Source organism: Capricornis sumatraensis, chromosome 3 (assembly GCF_032405125.1).
Source record: "Capricornis sumatraensis isolate serow.1 chromosome 3, serow.2, whole genome shotgun sequence".
NCBI classification, from domain to species: Eukaryota; Metazoa; Chordata; class Mammalia; order Artiodactyla; family Bovidae; genus Capricornis; species Capricornis sumatraensis.
The window spans coordinates 28,553,445-28,569,361 of record NC_091071.1 but is presented as its reverse complement, the minus strand read 5'-3'; the positions used below and the strand labels follow the sequence as shown (position 1 = coordinate 28,569,361).

Sequence of the window (15,917 nt, the reverse complement as noted above, 5' to 3'; positions counted from 1 at the left end):
CCTTCGACCCTGCCTCCCCCCATCTTACAGTTCTTCCTTTTTCTCAGAGTAGTTTCAGTTATGATAATTTATACATTTATGTGCCAATAGGAAATGCAAATATTTTCTTATGTCAGTTGTGTACAGTCTGTGTTTCCGCAGTTTCCTATTTCATTCAAACAATATGTTTGAATTAAATTTATTTATCTTGATACCCAGTGATATCCAGTAAACTTATTTTTAAAACAATGTATTGCTCCTCTGTAGAAATATGCTATGTTTGTTTAGCTGCTTCCCTAACAGTGGACATGTAGAAATTTTTAATTTGTTGTTGTTACCAATAGGGCCATAACCAACCTTCTTATCCATTCTTTCTGAATCCTGGTATATGTATTTTTAAAAATATCTATTTACTTTTGGCTACATTGGGTCTTCATTGGGACATGCGGGCTCACTGATTGTGATGCATGGGCTTAGTGGCCCCATAGCTTATGGGATCTTAGTTCCCCGTCTCAAACTTACACCCCCCACATTGGAAGGTAGATTCCTAACCACTGGACGAGCAGGGAAATCCTTGGTATATTATTACATGTTGACATCAGTGTTATTTTGTCCTCTAAACATTTTAAGTGTATTTAGTTAAACAACTGTCTTTTTTTCTCTCTCTCTCTTTCCTTCATAGGGACGCCGTTGAAAAATTATTTCCTGATGCCATTAGAATGCGATTTGAAGACATTCAGCAGAATAACGACATAGTCCAGAGTCTTGCAGCCTTTCAAAAGTTTGGGAATGATCAGACCCCTTCAGCTCCCCACACAGGCCGAGGGAACCAGCACAGGGGAGGGGGTTTCTACTCCGGAGTGCTCACAGCTTTAACTGGGGTGGCAGTAAGTGGATGTCCCACGGTTTTCACTGAAGTCAGTTCTGTTGAAATACTCCTAAGTGATCGCACATGGTAATTCACTGTGTAAGTTGAAACCTGGGATGTTGCCCATACAAGTATCTACAGAGTCCGGTATTCAGAGCCCAGTAACTGTTAATTTTGTCCCATTTCATCTTCACAGCCTATGCAATAGACACTGTCATTATTCCTGCTCTAGAGAGAAGGAAACTGGTACAGAAAGGTGTTAGGGCTGGAACTGAGGCCATGTCTTGAGCACAGCACTTTACTAACTTCAAACCTTAGAGACTGTTTTTCTTTTTAAGTTCTATCCATGCTACGAAAATCTTATTGTTAACGAATTTTCCAACAGCAAAGGCACATGAGTCAGTCACACTGGCCAAATTGATGGGGTCGAGGGTGCAGTGCTCCCAGGTGCCTTGTAGTGAGTCCCATTTCTGTCTCTGTTCCCCGACAATGACCCGAAAATCAGCAGAGGTGAGCCCACCGAGGGTCGTGCTCCCCAGCTCCCTGTGGCAGTGGTGTGGCCTGGCTTCAGTGTCGACAGACTTGGCATCGTTTCCTCCCAGCCCAGTGTCTTTCCTCCCCGGCCCGACACTCGTGTATTCAGAAGCTGGCATCTCTGATCTTTCTGTGCAGTAAGGTCGTTGTCGCTTTTCCCCAGGTGGTCCTGCTGGTGTACCACTGGAGCAGCAGGGAATCTGAGCGGCACCTCCTGGTCCACAAGGCTGTGGCCAGATGGACAGCGGAGGAAGTTGTGCTCTGGCTGGAGCAGCTAGGCCCTTGGGCCTCCCTCTACAGAGACAGGTTTTTATCTGAAAGAGTAAACGGAAGGTGAGGAGCAAACTCTGCTGCTGCGCCACTGACATTTCTGAAAGTGTTTTTGAGATGCTGTCCGCATACCCTGAAACTCACCCATCTGAAGTGTATAATCCATGGTTCTTAATATATTTGCAGATATGTGCAGCCATGGCCACAGTCTGGCTTTAGAACATTCTCATCACCCCCCAAAAGAAAGCTCCTGCTAAAGGCAGTCAGTCCTCATTTTCCCCTCTCTCAGCCCCCGGCAAGCACCATTCTACTTTCTGTCTCCTGGATTTGCCTGTTCAGAGTATTTCCGTTCTTCCTTCATTCGTTCTTCAGTTGATGGACATTTGGATTGATTCCATTTGGGGGCTGTTAGGAACACTGCTGCTGTGATCGCTTGTGTAAAGGTTTTTGTGTGGACTTGTATTTTCAATACTCAGTACTCTTGGAGCGGAATTACTGGGTCATAAGGTAACTCTGTGTTTACCTTTTAGCAAACCATTAAACTTTTCTAAAGCAGCCATACCATTTTATGTCATTGGTTGACATTTTAATTGTTTGTTGCTTCCCAATTATAAGGGTAACATGTTTGTTTATTTCAAAATAATAATGTGAAACTGTAGGACATTAGAAATGAACTACTTTCATCATCCTGCTCTTGAGAAAAAAACCACTTGCTGGACAGGTGTCCAGATTTTTTTCAGTGTTTATACAGTTCTACACATAGAACTGTGAATTATTTATTTAAATGAAAATATGATTGTTTAAGCAGACCTGTGTTTATATGTATATAAATATATACATATGTATATGTGTGTGTGTTTATATGTATATGCTAGAGTCTATTAATCAACTTCTATGAACACACATTTATGGTGTTTCCTTTTTTTTCTGCTCCAGACAGTACCAAACTGCATTGGTGCAAATGGAGGAACCCATTAGTTTGAGGAACTCACTCATTGCTGAGCGATGGGGCAGGCTGCTTCTGCCCATCAGCAAAGCTCCCTGCTCCTTCCTGAGCCCTGTCCATTTTTACTGGGTCCCTGCCTTCCTTGGGATCACAAAGGAATGTACTTAGACCACCAGGCCACTGCTCTCTAACCCATTTGAATCAGACACGTGGTCCTCACTGCTAGGCTGTCTACCTGGGATCCCCAGATAACCTGCCTGGTGCCCCAGCTCCCACCCTGCTCCGTTTTTCCCCTTGAACTGAACTTTCAACACTTGACTCTCTATTGAGGAAGCAAAATGCTCCCACTCTGCTTTTTGTAAAGAGTAGCACCACCTCCCACCTCACCCTGCTCCCTCCTGGAATTCTCTGCCTTGTTAATACAATGTACTTTGCATAACTATCTTCCTTCCAGAGGAGAGCTTCCTAAACTGGCATTGCTGAGTAAAGGAGACTAAACCTTTATGGGGTACTTTAATGAGGAGTCACTAGCGGTAAATTCACATTTTCTGATGAAAGGGAACAGATAATGTATCTGCTATCATCTTTAATCACTACTCTTATTATCATGATATTTCATTGGATTTCCTTCTAGTTTTTTTTTTCTACACACACACACACACACACACACACACACATATACTTTGAAAAATAGTAAGGTCAGAGTGCATAGCTGAAAGATCAAGGGTAGGAGCAAAGTGGTCCTCCTGAGTGTGCCTTGGGTGAGTCATTTTATTTGTCTAAGCCAGTTTTCTCACCCACACAATGGACATGATACCACCTACCTTGCAGAATTGGTAGATGGGTCAGTGATAATATAGCAAAGCGTCTTCAGAGAGTCCCTAGCAAATAGTAAGCTTTCACTTGTTTTCTGTTGGCCATATTACTTCATATATTAGGTGCCTTACCTCAAGCCCAAAGTGTGTATTTGTGTTGATAAGGTAGAGTTCTGACTGAAAAGCTTGCTTCCACCCCTATCCCCCTAGGTTGCTTTTAACTCTGACAGAGGAAGAATTTTCTAAGGCTCCGTATACCATAGAAAGCAGCAGCCACCGAAGAGCTATCCTCATGGAGCTGGAGCGAGTGAAAGCCCTGGGCGTGAAGCCCCCCCAGAACCTCTGGGAATATAAGGTGAACACTTTCTTAAATGGAAAAAGAAAAATACTGAGAACAAGATAACAGTTATCTGTCTGCCCACTGCTCGCAGACATGGCAGACACAGCTGAAGCCCCTGTCAAGCTGTGGATCTTCCTGGGCCTGCTCTCCTGCTTGTGTTACGGGTGTGTCTCCACAGCACTAACATTCTAGATTTTGAACCTTAACCTAAGAGGCATGAAGTGAGCTGATGCTTCTGCAAGTAGCTTTTCTCTCTGGCCCCCATTTATCAGCATGACCATCTGTCCTCTCTCCCATTGATGGCCACTCTTTCTTATCAGTGCTATACACAGGAATGGGATTACTGGGTCACAAGTAATGCACGTCATCAACTTTACTCGATTCTGATAAATTGTTCTTCGCTGGGTACCTCGTTCTCTTTTACAGGGAGAATCTAGGGAGTACCATACTATAAGAGGAACACTCGATTTTTTAATTGTCATAGAATATCTGAAATACACAGACCTGTACCCTAAACAAGACATCATGGAGAAAACTAAATACAAATAACCAATTAAGTTGATTGGGGGTGGGGGTAATGCTCACTGATAATTCTAGTACAAACTGAGACAACCCCCTGTGTTGTTCTCAACTCTGACATTGTCAAGGATGAGAACATTTCATAATAACACGAGCAAAGAGGCACTCATGTTTGCGGATCCTAAATTGGTGCCCTCTCTTTGGAGAGCAGTTTGTCACTCACTATTCAAATTTAAGCGGTACTTACTCTTTGATCTTCATCTCACTTCTTTGCATTGAGCACACAGGCAGCATAGTGGTCTGATCAAGAAAGGACCCGGGAGCCTGACTCCTGGGCTCCTCGCCATTGGTTCTTGAGGGGTGAAATGAGGTATGTGTTGCAGTGACTTGTGGCTCCTGCAGGACACACTGGGAATGCCAGCACGACCCTGGGCCTCCTGGTCCCTTTTCCTTCTCAGCCAGTGACCTCAGAGAATCAGTGAGAGCTATACATTTGAGTCACAGAAACCATTGAACAAGATGTTGATGCCAGTATCACTGGCAGTCGCTCATGGAAAACAACCTCAGTGCCCATTGTTAGGAACAAGTTGAGTAAATACAGCACAGCCCCGCTTGTAGCCATTACAAAGGCGGAGGTGACCTGGGGTGCGCTAACCAGAAAGGAGGCCCAAGTGGTATTGTTAACTGAAAACAAAAAGCACGTTAGAAAACCTACGTGTTTATGTGGATCATAGATCTCTGGAAGGATACAAGGACTGCGAACAATGTTCTCACCTAGGGATTGCGACATGGACGAAAGGCTGAACTGTATTTGTCATTCAGTTCAATTCTGTGCCATTTGAAAAAGAAGATTGTGTTTATTATGTGCATGTATTACTTTATTTTTTTTTTCCAAACTTTAAACTTTGTATTTTGTATTGGGGAATAGCCCATGAACAATGTTGCAGTGGTCTCAGGTGAATAGCAAAGGGACTCAGCCAGGCACAACACATGTATCCATCCTCCCCCCAACCACCCTGCCATCTAGGCTGGCACATAGCATTGAGCAGACTTCCGTGTGCCATACAGTAGGTCCTTGTTGGTTACCCATTTTGAATATAGCAGTGTGTGCCTGTATTACTTTAAAACTGAAAAACACTAGTTTCAAATTTTTTGAAGAATGGGGATAGGGGTCCTAAGATAAAAGATTTATTGTTTTACCTTTTTTTTTTTTTTACTGTTTGACTATTGTTCGTTTGTCAATTTTTTTTTTAAATCTCTACTTCTCTTTTGTCATAAATTATTAGTTTTGTTAATGCAGTCAAACTCTGGACTTTTTATAGCCGATATTAGTCCTGTGGTGGATTTTAATATCTGACAGAACCTTTCTGGGTCCTGTGACCCTCTATTTAGAGTCTATCAAAGTAGACTTAATATTAACTGTAGTGAATGGGATTGGGATTCTGGTCCAGGTATAAAAGGCAATCAGAATCTTGTTCCTTCCGATCTCCGCAAGGGTGGTCATTTGATGTTGGGTGTATAGGCTTCCCAGTGGTGCTAGAAAAACCTGCCTGCCAAAGCATGAGCTGTAGGAGACACAGGTTCCATCCCTGGGTGGGGAATATTCCCTGGAGGAGGGCATGGCAACCCACTCCAGTGTTCTTGCCTGGAGAATCCCATGGACAGACGAGCCTGGCGGGCTTCAGTCCATGGGGTCTCAAAGAGTCAGACACGACTGAGGTGACAGCCCGCACCACAGGCTGTGTGACAGACACGACTGAGGTGACTTAGCCTGAACCACAGGCTGTGCCACAGACGCGACTGAGGTGACTTAACCCACACCATAGGCTGTGCGACAGATGCGACTGAGGTGACTTAGCCCGCACCACAGGCTGTGTGACACGACTGAGGCGACTTAGCCCGCACCACAGGCTGTGTGACACGACTGAGGCGACTTAGCCCGCACCACAGGCTGTGCGACAGACACGACTGAGGTGACTTAGCCCACACCACAGGCTGTGTGACAGGACCCCCCCGACCTTGGAGTCCCAGTGCAGCTGCTCCTGAGCGCCACTGTTCTGGGCTGACTTGAGAGAGATGGCTTGCTCCCCTCTGCAGCCCTGCCATCATGATCCCCTCGCTGGGACTTTGGTTCATCCTTCTCCTCTGACAGAGAGGAGCCCAGAGTTGGGATATTTTGGCCCAGCTGACCCCAGACCTACAAACATTAACCCGGCCATCGTCCCTTCTCTTGTCCTTACCACGATGTGGCTGCACACAGTCAGGCTCCGTTTCTGGGACCTGTGTTCTTTTAGAGACCGCACACTCAAAAGAGCAGTTTTGCCCCCAAGGCCGTTGGTTCTGGAGGGGTGAAAAGCATTACATATTGCAATGACTTGTGGCTCCAGAGATCACAGTACATAAACAAATACACATTATTTCTGTGGTATTAACATTTTCTGGGGCAGGGGCACGTTTATGAGAAAATCTTTAAAAGAATCCTTAAGAGGTAATAATGCAAAAAAGATTGGGAAAAGCTGCTTTAAAGTGAAGAACTATTTCCACATTTCTATGTCTCACCTAAGTTACAATATAAAGATATATTTTTCAGAAGTTAGACTTTTTTTTGAACCTTGACTATGGAAAATTTCGAATACACACAAAGGCAAGATAACAGTACAAAACTACCATCCGCCCATAAGACAGTAACTCTTGGCTATGTTTATTTCACAGTTACACCTATTCCTGCTACTCCTGATTATCTTGAAAATCTGGGATAGTTCTATTTCAGAAGTAAATATTTCACTGAATCTCTAAAAATTAAAGACTTTTTAAAAAAACAAAACTAAAATATCACAGTGTACACCCCAGAATGAATAATTCTCAAACAATCTATTGGTATACACATAACGCACTTTTTTTTTTCCCCCAGTTGACTTGTTCCAGCCAGGGTCCAAATAGAGTCCACATTTGGTTGTCATATCTTTTTTTGTTTTAATTGAGGAAAAGTGATTTACAATATTAGTTTCAGGTATACAGCATAGTGATTCAGTATTTTTGTAGATTATACCCCATTTAAAGTTATTAAAATATCAGCTATATTGCCTGTTCTATACAGTATGTTCTTGGGCTGACTTATTTTATATGGAGTACTTTGTACCTCTTAATCTCCTACCCCTATCTTGCCCCTCCCCACTTCTTTGTCCCCTTTGGTAACCACTTGTTTCTCTAAACCTGTGCATTGGTTTCTGTTTTCTTATAGCCATTTGTTAGTTTTAGTTTTTAGATTCCACATATAAGTCAAAATATATGTATTTGTTTCCTACATCTGACTTAATTTCACTAAGCATAATGTTCCCAGGTCCATCCAAGTTGTTGCAAATGGCAAAATTTCATTCCTACGGAAGAGCAGTATTCCATTCCATATATATTATATCATTATCATCATCTTTACCCATTCATCTGTTGATGGATACTTAGGCTGTTTCTGTAGGTTAGCAAGCATAAATAATGCTATTATGAGCATTGGCTGTCTGCTTCTTTCTGAATTAATGTTTTTTTTCTTCAGATACATTCCAGGGAGTGCAGTTGCTAGATCGTATGGAAGGACTATTTTTAGATTTTTGAGGAACCTCCATACTGTTTTCCACAGTGGCTGCAGCAATATAAATTCCCACCAACAATGTACAAGGGTTCCCTTGTCTCCACACCCTCTCCAACATTTGTTATCTGTGGTCTTTTTGATGATGGTTTTTCTGACAAGTTGATGTGATATCTCATTGTGATTTTGATTTCCACTTCTCTGATAATTAGTGATGTTGATATGGCTTTTCACGTGCGTGTTGGCCATCTCTGTCTCCTTTGGAAAAATGTCTATTCGGGTCTTCTGGCTTTTTTTTTTTTAATTGGAGGATAATTGCTTTACAATGTTGGGTTAGTTTCCGCCATACATCAACATGAATCAGCCATAGGTATACAAATGTCCCCTCCCTCTTGAACCTCCCTCCCATCTCCCACCCCATCCCTCCCCTGTCGGTTGTCACAGAGGCCCGGGTTGAGCTCCCTGCATCACACAGCCAATTCCCACTGGCTGTCTTATTTTACACATGGTAATGTGTATGTTTTGATGTTACTCTTCCAATTTCTCCCTCTCTCTCCTTCCCCCACTGTGTCCACAAGTCTCTTCTCTGTGTCTGCATCCCCGTTGCTGTCCTGCAAATAGGCTCATCAGTACCATCTTTCTAGATTCAATATATATGTGTTAATGAATGGTACTTGTTTTTCTCTTTCTGCCTTACTTCACTCCGTGTAATAGGCTCTGGGTATCTGTATTTTTTTGAATTACTGTTGCATGATGGCTGAGTAATGTTGTACATACGTACCACAGCCTTTATCCATTCATCCGGCAATAGATGTTTAGGTCACTGCCGTGTTCTGGCTATTGTCAATAGTGCTGTAGTGAACACTGGGGCACGTGTGTCTCTTTCAGTTACGGTTTCCTCAGGGTATATGCCCAGTAGTGGGATTGCCGGGTCATATAGTAGTTTTATTCCTAGTTTTGTAAGGACTCTTCATACTCTCTTCCACAATGGCTATATCAGTTTTCATTCCCACCAAAGTGCAAGAGGGTTTCCTTTTCCCCACACCCTCTCCACTCTTTACTGTTTGTAGATTTTTTGATGATGGCCATTCTGACGTGTGAGGTGATAGTTTTAATTTGCTTTTCTCTAATAACGAGCAGTGTTGAGCATCTTCTCATGTGTATATCAGCCATCTGTATGTCTTCTTTGGAGAAATGTCTGTTTAGATCTTCTGACTTTTTGATTGGGTTTGGTTTTCTGGTATTGAACTGCACATGGGGTTGTTTGTTGGTTATGTCAAAGATGCAAGAGACATGGGTTCGATCCCTGGGTGGAAAGGTCCCCTGGAGAAGGAAATGGCCAACCCACTCCAGTATTCTTGCCTGGAAAGTTCCATGGACACAGGAGCCTGGCGGGTTACAGTCCATGGGGTTGCAAAGAGTCAGACATGACTGAGCACACGTGCACGCACGTGCGCACACACACACACACACACACCTCTTATGTCTCTTTCTGTCTATAGATTCTGCCTCCCTCTTTTCATTACCCTGCACTTAATTGTTGTAGAAACCAGATCATTTTCTCCTGTGGTTTCTGACATCTTGAACTTTGGCACTTGTCTCTGTGGTGTCACCTAACAGGTCCTTTTGTCCCCTGCATATCTTATAATCTAGTAGACTAGAGGCTAACTTTGGTTTAGATTTGGTGGGATGGCAAGGCTGCTTCATAGATGTGGTATTTTTTCCATCAGGAGGCTCTTAACGTCCCACGATCATTGATTGTTTAAATCTCTGAGTTCATTAAGGTTGCCAAATGGTGGTATCATAACTCTCTCGTTTCTTTTTCACTTGTTGGCTGAAACACATCTTTAAATGGGAGGTTTCTTCTAACACCATTTTGATTATTCCAAGTACTGTTTATAGGGTTCCCCAGGTGGCTCAATGGTAAAGAATCCATCTGCAATGCAGAAGATAGAGGTTCAATCCCTGGGTTGGAAAAATTCCCTTGGAGAAGGAAATAGCAACCCACTCAAGTATTCTTGTCTGGGAAATCCTAGGGACAGATGAGCTTGGCAGGCTACAGTCCATGGAATTCCAAAAAAGTAGGACAAGACTGAGCGACTGAGCATGCATGCGTGTGTGCACGCAAACACACACACACACACACACAAATATCTATTGACGTCTCTTGTGAGCCAGGTGATCTTTTAGAAGAAGATCTCAGCTATGAACCAGTCAGGCCCTGCTTTCAACAGTGCTGACTTTTTTCACCTAATGTTTTAACGTGAGCATTATCCAAAGCTCCTCCTTTGCATTCCTCAATGGCTGTATGAATTCTGGGCTAATTATCTACTGTAACTTCAGGACAGAAGTCACAGATTTCACTTTTTCTCTGTTATATACAGTGCAACACAAAATATTTTGTGCATGAGACCTGTAGTTCAGGTTATTTTTATTAAGTGGTGCCCCCTATTTATTTGGGGCTTCCCAGGTGGCTCAGCGGTAAAGAATACACCTGCCAATGCAGAAGACACAGGTTCGATCCCTAGATCAGAAAGGTACCCTGGAGGAGGAAGTGGCAACCCACTTTAGTATTCTTGCTGAGATAGTCCCATGAACGGAGAAACCTGATGGACTACTGTCCATGGGGTTGCAAAGAATCAGACCGGACTGAGCACACCCACCCACTCACTCATTTACTTTCCTGAAAGGTTGTGTTCTTCTAACTGTGCCTAGGACCTTGCTTCTCATCCTCCTGCCTCTCCCCAACCGTGGAGAGAGGCTGGATCTTTATATAATGTGGCCCATCAGATGAATTTCTTGGCCCTCCTCTTCTCATTCATTCATTCATTCATTGTTAGCACAAACCACATGGCAGAGGGCATGAGACTGCAGAAGGAGCGTGAGTTGGGAGAATGCAGCCATGGTTGTAATGAATACTTGTGCTCTGCAGGCCGTGAACCCTGGGAGGTCCCTGTTCCTGCTGTATGCCCTCAAGAGCTCCCCGCGCCTTGGTCTGCTGTACCTCTACCTGTTTGACTACACCGACACCTTCCTGCCCTTCATTCACACCATCTGTCCTCTTCAAGAAGACGGTTCCAGGGAGGACATCATATCCAAGCTCCTGGTGGGTCTGCAGAGGGCCTTGAGGGACGTCATGCCACCATTGCCCATCGTGGAATAGATTTGGATATGTGGCTGTAGCCTAGCAGGGAGGAGCAAATAGCACAAGTCTTCACTGGAATCTTGCAAGGAGAGCCCTCACAAAGAAAATAGAGCAGGAACTTCTCCACTCCTAGAAGCCTGTTTTGTTTCCTGCATTGCATAGCCAGAGGGGTTACCCTTTAGACTTGAGATATTTAGAGGGGAAAAAAAAAAACAGTATTGCTTCTGTTATAAAATAAGGTAGCATATTTCCAGATTGCCTGAGCGTCAGATTTATGGGCCCTCCAGCTTGGTAATGGATCTTGGTAATCTCTTAATGCGATCTTCTAAATTGGTTTAGTATATGTCCTATGGGCCTCAGAATAGGAAGCCACCATCCTGCTTGCAGATGGCAGTCATCCTGTTAGCTGACCACCAGGCCTTTGGCAGGGCTGGTTACCCACCACGGCTCTCTTGTATTCCTCCAGAATAGTTGATCGCATTGACTCAGATTGATTCTCTGTGTCACTGGAGGGTAATGCCCTTTACATTGGTACTTTTGGGAGCAGTCCTTCTGATCTGTTTATATCAAAAGTCACAAGGGTATAGGAATCATTGTGTATGATATTGAAACAGAATTCTCAAATCTCCAAGACATTTTTTTAAACTCTTGGATCAAGTGCCTGCCTAAGTGACTTTAGCCTTGATGTTGCTTTAAGCCTGCTCGTTAGCCCCTTTGCACAGTGTTTCTCCATTTACCCAGTTTTCAGCTGTTCTCTGCCCTTGCTAGACTGGGAGCACAGAGAACCCCTGACCTTGCCATTATAACAAGCCCTGTCTATATCACTGTCTGCTCATCAGGCCAGCTTTTTTCTTGGGATGCTCAGTGTCTGCTCCATTGTACACAGTCTTGCTCAGCTTTCATTGGCCTCTGGATGCCTGAAAGAAAGTGAAAGTGTTAGTTGCTCAGTTGTGTCCGACTGTTTGCGACCCCATGGACTGTAGCCCGCCAGGCTCCTATGTCCATGGGATTCTCTAGGCAAGAATACTGGAGTGGGTTGCCATTCCCTTCTCCAAGCAATCTTCCTGACCCAGGGATCAAACCCAGGTCTCCCACATTCCAGGCAGATTCTTTACCAGTCTGAGCCACCAAGAAAGCCCCAAATGCCTACGAGTTGTTTAAAAACTCTTGTTATAAATTACCTGCTAAGTTTGTCATTAAAGTTTTTCATTTTCCCAAAATTACTTTTTAAAGGTACACATTTAATTTTCCCGTGACCTGTGATCATTCCACCGCAGGTGAGAGGTTGAATTTGGGAAATTGTTTGAGCTGCTCTTGCAGTGCTGGAGACATTTTAAAACTGGTTAATTTTTATCCATTTCAATCTTCTGATTAATATTTCATGCTTAGATTTTTTTGTTTTCCTTCTGAGCTTCCACAATCATGTAACAATATAAGAGGTTCAGTCTCTTTGGTAACATTTATTTAGTGTAAGATGAGTTATTACAAGGTGGGTTGACGGATGGAGATCTCACTTGAGATTGTTGGATGTGTATGTCTATGTGTATGTGTGTTAATACATGTAAAACTCCCTGGGCTGACCACAATATCTTGTGTAAAAGTCAGTCCTCGTAATTTTCTGTGTCTGTTTTTATGTATTTACTCGTGTTCTCCTCCTAAAGGATCTTAGAGAGCCCACATGGAAGCAGTGGCGAGAATTCCTCATCAAGTACTCCTTCCTTCCGTACCAGCTGATTGCTGAGTTTGCTTGGGACTGGCTGGAGGTCCATTACTGGACGTCACGGTTTCTCATCGTCAACGCCATGCTCCTCTCGGTTCTGGAATTATTCTCCTTCTGGAGGATCTGGTCCAGAAGTGAACTGAAGTAAGTGTGTTTTTATGTTGGAGATGGTTGGAGCAACAGAGACTGGGGAAGAAATACCAAGTGGAGAAGTCCTCTGGAGTGCTTTTCAGACTCTAGTAGACACCCAGCAGTCTGGTTTAGAAACACTGCTTAAGCACCGAACAGGAAAACGACTTCAGTTCAGCATGGGGAGGCTCTCGTGGTGCTCATTGTTAAAGTGTGCCTCCGGGTGCCTTTTCCCCACGTAATACACCAGATAATTCCTGGAGGGTGGGGTGTACATGAAGGAGTTTAATCACTGAGGAATAAACAAGCGAAGAGAAGAGGGTGCTCTATGGAAAGCAGTGTGGTAGAACGTAAAGAGATCTGAGGAGGAATTCTGTAGGCATGAGTTCTTACCCTGCTCTGCCACAACTGGGACAGTAACCATTTCTCTGGATTAATGTGTAAAATGAGAAAGTTGGACTAGACAATCGCGGAGTCAGGACTCTTGGTTGCAAGTGACAGAAACCAACCTGGGTTGGCTTTCGTACCAAGGGCCATGCCCAGTGATGGCTTCCTGCGTGGCTGGACCCAGAGACTCGATCACTGTCCTTAGGGCCAAGTGTCTTTCTCCCTCTGTTCACCTTAACAGCTCCTGTGTTTGGGGGCCCTTGATCCCTCCAGGTAGAGACCGACAGCTTAGGAACCCTAAAGGAAAGAGACACTTCTCTCCCTATAGCACTTGTGAAAGCCTCGGGCTCACGTGCCTTTGCTCTGATGGACCCAGGCTTCTTGGCCTTGCCCATCAGGTGAATAGTGAGAAACTGACAGGAATCTCCGTTATTTATTCAATTCAGTGACTCCGCTTATTCATGCCCAGTTGATTGAACCTGTCCTCTGGCCCTGCTTCTCTGCTGGACACCGCAGATCTGTTGGTCAAGAGGATAGTTTATATTCTGAAGGCCTACAGCCTAGCAGAGAAAATATTACATTAATATTAAATTAAAGGGGCTTCCCTGGTGGCCCAGTGGTAAAGAGTCTGCCCGCCAATGCAGGAGACACTGGTTCAATCCCTGATCCAGGAAGATCCCACATGCCCAGGAGCAACTAAGCCCGTGGGCCACAACTATTGAGCCTGTGATCTAGACCCCAGGAACCACAACTACTGAAGCCCGTGCGCCCTAATGCCCATGGCTCTGCAACACGAGAGGCCACTGCAGTTAGAAGCCTGTGCACTGCAAACAGAGAGGAGCCCGTGCTCGCCACAGCTAGACAGAAGCCCGCGCAGCAACGAAGACCCAGCACCGCCAGAAATAAACAGACAAGTTAGAATATGTCTGTATTGTATTAAACACAAGTGTGACTCGGCGCAGAAGCGGGTGGAGTTGGGGCAGTGCTGGGAAGGCCTTGCCTGAGGGGACCTGGTGACATTTCCCTGAGGAAGCCCCCTCCAGGCTCCGTCCCAGGAGTTGAAGGTGACGTGGTCAGGAAAGGTGTGTCTCAGGCACAGGGGACAGGAAATGGTCTCCTGCAGCTCCAGCGGCCAGGCTCTGCGGCAGGGAAAGGTTCAGGCAGGGTCTGAGCGCCTCGGTCTCACCTCTCACACGCCTCTCTTCCTTTTGCAGGACCGTGCCTCAGAGGATGTGGAGCCATTTCTGGAAAGTGTCGACACAGGGGCTTTTTGTGGCCATGTTCTGGCCCCTCATCCCTCAGTTTGTTTGCAACTGTCTGTTTTACTGGGCCCTGTACTTTAACCCGATTATTAACATTGATCTCGTGGTCAAGGAGGTCCGACGGCTGGAAACCCAGGTCTTGTGATTGATGCTGCTGAGGTTCCGAGGGACCCTTGCAGCCTCCCTGCCCGCCGAGCTCTGGGGAGTGGGGGAAGCGGACTTCCTATTTTCCGCCCCTAGTAAACAAGGTGCTGCTTTGTCCATCAGAGGCCACGGCCAGGTCCCCTCCCTCAGCCCATGGCAGCAGGAACTGGCGCCCCAGAGCTTGGCCGACACGGCGGCCGCACCTCCTACCCAGCCGCCTTCCTCGCCGGGACTTGGGAGGCTCAGCCCGCGATGGCTGGCAGGGACTCAGGGTCCTCGGAGGACACACAGTGGGTCGCAATCCCTGCTTGCTCTAACCTCAGTGACAAGAGACTCCCAGGGCAGGTCGGAGCCCAGGGCCAGGCCTGTCCTCTCAGTCAAGTGTAGGAAAACAGGAGAAGATGTTGTCGTAGGCAGAGGCAGTTGCACATAAAAAATGAGGAAAAACCACAATCCCGTTGATGATTCTGTCTTGTGTGAGAGTTGCTAGAAGGTTCAGAGTTAAACCTCTGAAAGCAGTCAGTTTGAGGTTAGAATGATGGTGGTTAGACTCGCCACCACTGTTTTCTGCTTGGAATCATTGAAAGTTTGGATCTTTCTGTTGGAGTTGTTGAGTGGGACGTCAGGCAGTTTAATCAGGCTGAGCTGCTTCCGTGCTATGTAAAATTGTTCGGCGGGGTTTGCTTTGTTTTTGAGAATGTAATCTATAAAATCCAAGCCAGTCCGTTTGTTTAAGGAAATACCTTGTACATTGACCTCACACTGTATAATCTTTATTGTCCTGCTCTGATGTATAAAACAATGTGTAATTACACCAAGTGCTGTAATTGTAAATATGAGATGAACTATGGCCTTTGATTTCCTGCCAGTGTGACAACAGCAGGTGTGAAAGGCTATCAATCCGAAGATCAGCCCCATATTTATACAGAAATGAGCTTGCATCCAAAGTGTTTTTTTGCGAGTCTATGAACCATTCATTAACCCTTTGTATCTTTGAAGATTTCCCTCAAACTCTGCATCTGAAAGTTTGAAGAAATGACTTGAAATAAAAATAAAGTTTATATATATATATACAGATAAAACTTCTACATAGAGAAAAATTGACTGTTTAGGAAACATGAAGAAAGTCTATGTTGCCCAGTACAACCTACTGGTCATGCTTACCACACCCGCCTCCACCCCACAGCTGAGGAGCCACTGAGGATATCTTAAGTGAAAGGGGAGAGAATGTTTTCCTTACCCTTGTGTTTCCTCCTCAGGCCCTGGGCCTGCCTGACTT

At 44.8% G+C, this 15,917-nt stretch overlaps 1 protein-coding gene across 2 annotated transcripts in view; it reads left to right on the top strand.

Moving 5' to 3' along the window:
• The window catches only part of BFAR (bifunctional apoptosis regulator), a 29,822-nt gene extending 14,148 nt beyond the window's left edge, over window positions 1-15,674 (top strand). For both annotated transcript variants that reach the window (XM_068968038.1, XM_068968039.1), the window contains exons 3-8: window positions 662-866; window positions 1,545-1,714; window positions 3,623-3,767; window positions 10,784-10,957; window positions 12,658-12,860; window positions 14,447-15,674. In XM_068968038.1, coding sequence (XP_068824139.1) covers window positions 662-866; window positions 1,545-1,714; window positions 3,623-3,767; window positions 10,784-10,957; window positions 12,658-12,860; window positions 14,447-14,639 — 1,090 coding nt within the window. In that variant the 3' untranslated portion in view covers window positions 14,640-15,674. The remainder of the gene's footprint in view (window positions 1-661; window positions 867-1,544; window positions 1,715-3,622; window positions 3,768-10,783; window positions 10,958-12,657; window positions 12,861-14,446) is intronic.
• The last annotated feature ends 243 nt before the right edge of the window (window positions 15,675-15,917 follow it).